Genomic DNA, 9,418 nt, shown 5'->3' with positions numbered 1-9,418 from the left:
GCTGGGAGTTGTAGTTTTGCAACAGCTGGAGGTACCCCGGTTGGGAAACACTGCCCTACTGCAATGTGTGGCCAGTTTAAAAAGTGTTTATAATCCTACAGATACAATTAAGACATGTGATCGCCTGATCGCTACTTTAAATTTAATGCCCTTAAAGCGTACCTGTCATAGTGCAAAAAAAAAAAAGAAAGTGATATGTTACTCAGTACCTAATCCTGATCATGTACATATCATTTTTATGTGTCTAGGACCTATATATCTCTAACAAATAGCATTTATATGTTGCTCACTTGCTTTGTCTTCTTGCCTTGTGGAGGGGCGTGTCCATCTCTCTCCCTCACTGTGATGACTCATCTGCTCTGAGTCTTAGAGCAGTCTGCAAATCACTGCACAGTAGTTTTAATTCATATATTTTCTATCTGTTCCTAGTAAAGCTGGATGCTAAACAACATAACTGTAACTATGTGTGTCATTCAGCTTTTACAGACTCCTGAATGTCTGATCAGCTTCTTTGTCATTCAGGAGTCAGAGAAAGCTTTGGCTGTTCAAGCATGCTGGGAGTTGTAGTTTCGCAACAGCTGGAGCTGCAGTGTTTGTAAAGCACTGTGTTAGAGAAGTGTTGCCTTTAGCTGTTGCAAAACTACAACTCCCAGCATGCCCACACATCCTTTGTATGTAGTTTTGCAAGAGCTGGAGACACACAGCTGGAGAATACACAGCTCTAAAACAGAGTTTTACAACCCAACATACCAACACACTTTACGGCCGGTATCCAGTATGCTGCAAAATACAGAGTAGTCTGTCTGCATAAAGACAGATGACCCCTAGTGATGATTATTTTCATTTTTTATTAAAATTAAAAAAAATTTTAAATAAATGTATATTTAAAAAGGTAATCTAATCAGTAGTACTAGAACATATAAAAAGTTTTTCATAATGACAGTGTCTCTTTAATGATGCAGCAAATTTTTATTTTTGTGTTTTCATTTTTTTTATTTTATTTCTCTTCGCCTTTTAAAAACCATGGGGGGAATTTCTCAAAACCTATGCAGAGGAAAAGTGGAGCAGTTGCCCATAGCAACCAATCAGATGGCTTCTTTCATTTTTCAGAGGCCTTTTTTAAAAGCGAAAGAAGCGATCAGATTGGTTGCTATGGGCAACTGCTCCACTTTTCCTCTGCACAGGTTTTGATAAAGTTCCCCCTATAACTCTTTCAATTTTCTCATCTACAGACCCACATGAGGGCTTGTTTTATGTGGGACAAATTTTACTTTGTAAGGATAGCCTGCAAATCCCCCCCCAAAAAATACTAATGACATTTGAAAAAAATGTGAGAATACGCCTTTGTTACGCCATTCACCATGTGGTCAAACGGACATGGTATCTTGATTCTTCAGGACACCATGACTACAATGATAGGTGGTCATGTTTTGCTAGTTTAAAAAAAATAAAAAAATTTATAAAATAAATAAAAAATATTTTTTAAGCACTATTCTTACCCCTATAACTTTTCTATTTTATTTTTCCGCTTATAGACTTGTTTAGTAATTTTTATCGGTTCCAATTTAGTATATTTCTGACTTTTTGATTGCCTTTCATTCCATTTATTTTCTGGGCTTTGATGCGGTCAAATTACTGTAGTTCTGGCATTTGGTATTTTTTTTTTATGTTTACACAAATCACAGTAATATTATATTACATTATTATTATTTTTTTTAAATGGGAAAAAGGGTGTAAACTAATATATGGAAGGGGGTTTAATTTATTTGGATATATATATATTTTTAAATTTTTTATTTATTTTTTTTTTATTTTTTTTTTTGGGAGAAATTTGAGATCTACACTCCATTGATAGAGCCTGCCTTCTGTAGGCACCCACAGACGTGCAGGTAAGGTCTTCAGTTGTTGTGAGAACAGATACCCCAAACGCCCCCCCCCCCAGTGTTCACCTCGTGAGAGGCACAATACAAGCTACTTCATCACTAACGTCTATTTAAATGTCTCTTAGGATGCCACAGTCAATTTTAACTGCGAAGATCTAAAGGATTAATAGCCGGCATCGGCAATCTTCGCATGCGGCGGCCCCTGGCTACTGAAATCAGCCGGGGGCCACCGCGTACAAAGCATGTTCACACTTCGCTCCCACTCCAAAGCTGCCCCCCTACCCCAGAACGTACCCATACTTCCTAGGGCGGGAAGTGGTTAATACACTGCAGTTATATGTATTATGCTGTCAATGTAATGGGGACAGGCATCCCAATAGGGGGCGGTAAGTACCTCCCAACTGTACCGTACATGTACACCAGGGTGTGAGGAATGGTTTAAACATTTCGAACATTTCTGATGCTTACAGGTAATTTCCGGGGGACTTCTTCTTCAGCCGGAGTGTCTGTTCCAGGAAGAGATTCAAGTATCTGGATATAAAGGAAACATAAAGCAGAGTACATAAGGCTTCACTTAACAAACAAAGGGAATGACACCTTAGTATCTGGAGCAGAATGTTTTGTGTGAACGTTAAACGAAAACCTTTGATGAAGAGCGAGCTGACATCTATGTCTGGCAGATCAGTGTAGATTGGGGCAGGATAGGCAGAGTCATCTCATTACCATTTGAGGGTGAATGAACGACACAGCTCTACTGTACCGTACTGTGATTGGGACGGGATACAAACACTATACAGACACAGGAGCTCTATACTGGGGCTTATCTGTGTGTATAGTGTTTGTATTCTATGGGGAATTAGGTGTCTATTAACTCACATTCATTGCAGCTGCCATAAAGCATCGTCTATACCAGTGTTTTCCAACCAGCGTGCCTCCAGCTGTTGCAGAACTATAACTCCCAGCATGCCCGGACAGCCAACGGCTGTCCGGGCATGCTGAGAGATGTAGTTTTGCAACAGCTGGGGACAAACAGGTCTAAGCAGACATACAGTTTATAAATAAATAATCAATTAATTTAATTAATTAATTTAAATTAAATAGATGTAGTTTTGCAACAGCTGGAGACAAACAGGTCTAAGCAGACATACAGTATACACAGACATACAGTTTATAAATAAATAATCAATTATTATTTTAATTTAAATAATCAATTACCGTATATACTCGAGTATTAGCCATTCCGAATATTAGCCGAGGCCCCTAATTTCATCCCAAAAACCTAGGAAAAGTTATTGACTCAACTATAAGCCTAGGGTGGGAAATACATCATTCCCCCCCATGTCATCATCCCCCCCCCCTGTCATCATCCAGACCCCCGTCATTAACACCGCCGTCATCATCCCCCCCCCCCCTTCATCATCACCGCCTGTCAATCCCTTTCTGTGGTCTTCAACCAGCGGACCTCCAGATGTTGCAAAACTACAACTCCCAGCATGCCCGGACAGCCATCGGCTGTCCGGGCATGCTGGGAGTTGTAGTTTTGAAACATCTGGAGGTCCGGAGGTTAAAGACCACTGCGGCCATCATCATCATCCAGACCCCCCTTTTGTTTTCTACTCACCACCCCAGTTTCTTGGTGGGAAGGAAGGGTGAGTTGGTCCAGGCCGTCCATCTTTGGCCATTTATGCTGCAGGGACTGTCCGGTGTGGAGGGTTAGTCGTTCTGGGCTGTCCATCTTCACCGGGAGGCCCTCTTCTCCGCCCCGGGCCAGCCACGGACTAGTGACATTGCCTTGATGCCGCCGCGCAGTGATGTCCCTGCGCATGAACGTCACTGCGCGGTGGCGTCAATGCAGCATCACTAGTTCGGGGCCGGCCCGTAGCGGAGAAGAGGGCCTCCCGGTGAAGATGGACAGCCCGGAACGACTAACCCTCCCCACCAGATGGTCCCTACAGCATAGATGGCCAAAGATGGCTGGCCCGGACCATCCCCTCACAGCCAAGCCACCCCTCACAGTTCACTCGAGTATAAGCCGAGGGGGGAGTTTTCAGCATGAAAAATCGTGCTGAAAAACTCGGCTTATACTCGAGTATATACGGTAATTAATTTTAATTAAATAAATAAAAAATTAAATAAATAAAAAATTTCATAAATAAAAAAAATATATATTAATTTAATTAATTTTAATAAATAAATGACCGGTACAATATTTTTACAGAAAACAAAACAAAAAAACAACAAACCTTATTATTACTGAAACTAAAATGACATATGTGACTATCTCCCTATAAATGGGACGTCCAGTTTAAACAACCGCTCAGACCTGCCCGTCCCCTAATTATAAACTAGGCTGTGTTCACATGCTGCGGTTGCACTGCCGGACTGTGGCGGTACTGCAGTGTTTCTTTACTGTCATTATACATTAATGCAACAAAACTGTGACATGTGAACACGGCCTAAAGAAAAGTTTTACCGCCGATATCATTAGAAGAAACTAGCGGCGGTAGCGGAGCGGCGGCATTCTGCATCGGAGACGCACCTTGTAATTCATAGGACTCAGGTGTTTGAAGCAGCCGAAACAGGTATACGAGATGCAGATGATGACGGTTATTAGCAATATAATCAAGGTGAAAAGCGTAGCGCCTTTAAAACCTGAAGGAATAGGAAGAAAAAAAAATCTTTATTAGGAACTTTAGGTCTAATGCTGGGAGTTGTAGTTCTGCAACAGCTGCAGGTGCCCTAATTTATACAGACATACAGGAAGTACGTGTCTTCAATATGGCTGCCACTTAGAAAAAGGTTATTTAAAAAAATTAAAAAATTACAATATTTTTTATGCATGTGTCTGCTATATGAATTCGCAAAACTACAACTCCCATTAGTAAAATTACCTATTGTTTAAATTAAGTGTTTATAGTAACCACATTTTTTAAAGAATTTTTGGTGATTTTTTTTATTCATTTTACTATCTATATTTTAAAATAATACTAAAATCCTGCAGTTTCCGTTCTGGCCACTAGGGCTAAAACTGAGCTAAGACTTTCTGTTCTGTACAGGTCCCTTCCTGGCAGTCTCCTCCTTATCATCACATATGGGATTTAGGATCCCATGTATACTATGGAATCCGATGCCTTTAAATATTTAGCTCTGATTTTTGTGGCGGAAATAAAAGTCCCATTGACTAATAAGCTTTTCATTGCCCATTCCGGCTAAAAGAACGAATATGTTTATTCTTTCGGTGGAATCTGAATTCCGCGTTGAAGGTTCTGATGCGGAACTTCTGTAATGTGCGCTAAACCACACCCTGGCGTCACGAATACAAGGGGTTAATGCCATCTGCCCCTAGGGTAACAACATCTGTCCTCATCACACTCTGCTACCACAACCTCTGAAAAGGTAATGGAGTATGCCCAGTAACGTTTCCAGTTTGTGTAATTGGGACAGCGTCTCTCTTTTGTCACCTATGTCTCCCTCTAGAACAGCGGATTCCAAACTGCGGACCTCCAGCTGTTGCAAAACTTCAACTCCCAGCATACCAGGACAGCCTTTGGCTGTCCGGGCATGCTGGGAGTTGTAGTTGTGCAACAGCTGGAGGTTCAGAGTATGGGGACTGCTGCTTTACAATGACCTCTGAAAAGGTCACAGAGCATGCACAGTAACTTTTCCGATTCACGTGAATGGGACAGCTCCTTTCTATTGTCGTCTAGGTCTATGGGTCCTCCTGTAAAAGCTTAGTTCTAAAATTAAAAACAGCTCAGGCAAGATGGCCGCTCTTATAATTTACCAAAAAATAATATAATTGGCGTCAATGTACAACCTGGAGTTCCTCCACTATGTCAGGTGACATGGAAGAAAAAAAAAACAGCTTCATACCCATTCGAAGAAGAGAGAAGAAAAACAGCCACATGATGCATAATATGGGAGCGGCCAGGGACTGATTCACAGCCGCGAAGTGGATCTTCCGGTCCAGTTTCGTAGGCAGATAAGCGTAATACAGGTTGTGTCTGTCCACAACGTGTTTCAGCAGCATGTAGATCAAACCTGCCGACAAAAAACATGTATATGAATCCATGACCCCATTGTTGCCTCACTACATCTATATACTATATACATCTATATATCCGAATACAATCTAAAAGAGAATTAAATTTATATTTTTAAAGGGGACCTTTCATCATAAAAACTTTTGATATATTATAGATTAATGTATGCAGAATAACTTTACAATTGCATGTTATTAAAAAATATGCTTCTTTCTATTTCATTTTGCACTTTGAGAAAACGACCACTAGAGGTCACCCTACCAGTCCTGGCCGCAAGCCCTTTTTATGGATTTCAGACTCATGCTGGAGTCCTAAATCTCAGACTGCAGCCGGGACACAGACAAGCTCAGCTGGCCACTTTGAATCTTCTCCTCTCTGTTTACAAATGTGCAGAGAGAAGAAAGATGGGAGCTCAGATAGTAAAATGAATGAGGGCATGCAGTAAGACAGAGTCAGGAGTATGCCCTGCTGTTATTTGAGCACAGTGCTGGCTCCTGCCTGTCTGATTGACAGGCAGGAAGCAGTGCTGAGCTTGTCTGTGTCCCGGCTGCAGTCTGAGATTTAGGACACAAGCATGAGTCAGAAATTTATAAAAATGGCTTGCCGCCAGGACTGGTAGGAAGACCCCCTAGTGGTCATTTTTTCAAAGTGGAAAATTAAATAGAAAGAAGCATATTTTTTAATAGCATGCAATTGGAAAGTTATTCTGCATACATTAATCTATACTATATCAAAAGTTTTTTTGATGAAAGGTACCCTTTAACCCCTTCCTTATAGGGCAGTGTTTCCCAACCGTTCCCTTTAACAGTGTTTCCCAAGCAGGATGCCTCCAGCTGTTGCAAAACTACAACTCCCAGCATGCCCGGACAGCCAAAGGCTGTCCGGGCATGCTGGGAGTTGTAGTTTTGCGACAGTTGGTGGTACACTGGTTGGAAACACTGGGGTTGGACAAAGAGAGAGCAATTAAGTGAAATAAAATGTTTACAAATATTAGGAAAAAATACTAAATAAATACATAATATAAAAGAAAAAAACGCACATAATTTGTATCTGTAACAACGATTAATCTGCACTGTAAATAATGTCCTAAAAGACTGTGCTGGCACTTACCAAATGGCACAATAATGGGGCAGGTGATGCTGTAGGCGGTAATAACCGTGAACACGCACAATAGCCAGGCGTACATGGCTCCGAACTGGTATTCAAAGGCCTGGTGCTGCAGGACAGAAAACAAGCGTCAGTACGCGGAAATCTACATCTCATCCGAATGTCATTATTTTCCATTTTACACCAAATTATCACCCAAATTAAATTGTATAATCCTGTACAACTCTTTTCCGTTTTTGAAGAGCGCCATTCACTCTGGAAAACCGGTAATCACAAACACCACATTCATAAGAATGGGCACTGTGTAATGCCTGGTTTCTCCTGGAGTGGCGCTGCTTGGAAATTTAACACTGACTGACAGATTTCCCCACAGATTACAGCTGATCACCATTAAGGACACCGTTTGTGATCAGCTCATTGCCATGGAACTCGTCTGACAAGAATAAAAATTTGCTTACCTGAAAATGTCATTTCCTGGAGTCCTTGGCAGCACTATGTAAAATCCATGAAAGTGCAATGAACGATTTACAGGAATACTTAAATTTAGTTTATCCGAAAATTACATTTCTTGGAGTCCCTGGCGGCACTATATAAAAGTCTATTCAATGCAATCAAGAATGCCCAGGAAGAATTCAATTTTGCCTACCTAAAAATTCAATTTCCTAGAGTACATAGGCAGAACTATGTAGAATCCCATTTAGTGCTGCCAAGGACGTCACAGAGGATTTAAATTTTGCTTACATGAAAATTTTAGTTCCTAGGGTCCGTAGGCAGCACTGTATAAAATCCCACTAGGTGCTGCTAAGGATGTCCAGGAAGTATTACATTTTGCTTACCTTAACCCCTTAAAGACCAAGCCCATTTTGGCCTTAAAGGACAACATCTTATCCCCTATGCGTGACGGCTATGTACTAGCCGTCACACCTCCTCCCATAGACATGAATGGAGGGGGCGTGGTATGACATCACAAATGCGGAAGCTGCAAGCTTCTGTGTTCCGGACACAGCTGCTGCTTGCCCGGAAATCACAGGGGTTCCCAGCGGCGGGACCACGGCGATCTGACATCTTATCCCCTATCCCTTGGATAGCGGATAAGATGTTTTCAGTGGAGTAAACCTTTAACCCCCTTAAGGACCAAGCCCATTTTGGCCTTAAGGAACAGGCCAATTTTATTTTTGCATTTTTGTTTTTTTCTCCTCACCTTCTAAAAATCATAACTCTTTTTATAATTTCATCCACAGACCCATGTGAAGGCTTGTTTTTTGCACAACCAATTGTACTTTGTAATAAAAATAAATAAATTATTATTTGTGTGAGGAAATTGAAAAGAAAACTGCAATTTAGCACATTTTAGCAGGTTTCGTATTCACGCTGTACCCATTATGGTAACAAAAGGAGATTTTTTTGTACTCACCGTAAAATCTCTTTCTCGTAGCCTTCATTGGGGGACACCTATACTGACGGGTATATGCTGTTGCCACTAGGAGGCGCTGACACTCGAAAAAAAAAGTCGTCTCTTCCCTGGCAGGATATACCCGCCCACTGGAAGTGAGGTAATCAGTTTTGTCACAAAGTAGTAGGAGAAGCCAACAAAGAAATATGTCCGAAGGACCCTAGAAAAGAATCCCGGATAAAAAAAAAACAATAACCGGAAAAGATTATGGGTGGGTGCGGTGTCCCCCAATGAAGGATACGAGAAAGAGATTTTACGGTGAGTATAAAAAAAATCTCCTTTTCTCAGTCACAGTCCCCTAGGGAGGGAAAAAACAATGAACAGCAAAAGGAGAATCAGTCCAGAGACCGAATCCACTCGACCACAAGGCCTGCGGACGAGATCCCGGGCAGAGACAACCTAGGCCCACAAACTGAGCTCCCAGCAGAACCCCTGTCCATGGAGAAGGACTAGGATGCCAAGGAAGAGACCGTCCTATGTAAAGACTCCAAAGCTATGGTGCAGAAAGAGAGACAAGAAAAGGTCAACTAGGAAGCCAGAGGGGCCGGAACCATCCCGGGAGGAGGTGGGAAACAACTCCAAGGAACACAGAACCAGACAGAGGGCTAGCCTGGCTGGAAACAAAAATGGAAAAAGGCACAAACAAGAGAACCCCTGGCGGAAAAAACACCAGGGAGAGCAGCATACACCTGAGCAAGAGGCGAGTTCGGAAGGTGGAGACTAGAAAGACACTGGAAAAAAGAAAGAATGATGGAGACCGGCTGCGGAGAGGCCTGGTGCAGAAAATTGATGACCAGAACAGCTGTAGACAAAAAACCTCCATCTCAGGGGCCCGCAGCAAGCACCTGGGAGGCGAAATAAGCTTGAGTAGAGTAATCTGGATGACCGGAACGCCCACCGCCCCGGGAGTACATTGACCCACGAAGGAGGAG

The 9,418-nt window shown here is 42.0% G+C and overlaps 1 protein-coding gene across 4 annotated transcripts in view; it reads right to left on the bottom strand.

Moving 5' to 3' along the window:
• The window catches only part of TMEM63A (transmembrane protein 63A), an 88,231-nt gene that overhangs the window by 904 nt on the left and 77,909 nt on the right, over nt 1-9,418 (bottom strand). For 3 of the 4 annotated variants that reach the window (XM_056568511.1, XM_056568512.1, XM_056568513.1), the window contains 4 exons: nt 7,037-7,142; nt 5,757-5,924; nt 4,423-4,535; nt 2,352-2,414 (listed from right to left, as the gene is read on the bottom strand). In XM_056568511.1, coding sequence (XP_056424486.1) covers nt 2,352-2,414; nt 4,423-4,535; nt 5,757-5,924; nt 7,037-7,142 — 450 coding nt within the window. Of the gene's footprint in view, nt 1-290; nt 387-2,351; nt 2,415-4,422; nt 4,536-5,756; nt 5,925-7,036; nt 7,143-9,418 lie in introns of all 4 variants that reach the window. The other variant, XR_008891732.1, reaches the window with a different exon arrangement.

The sequence above is a fragment of the Hyla sarda genome, chromosome 3 (genome assembly GCF_029499605.1).
Source record: "Hyla sarda isolate aHylSar1 chromosome 3, aHylSar1.hap1, whole genome shotgun sequence".
NCBI lineage: Eukaryota > Metazoa > Chordata > Amphibia > Anura > Hylidae > Hyla > Hyla sarda.
This window is presented reverse-complemented; position numbering and strand designations above follow the sequence as displayed.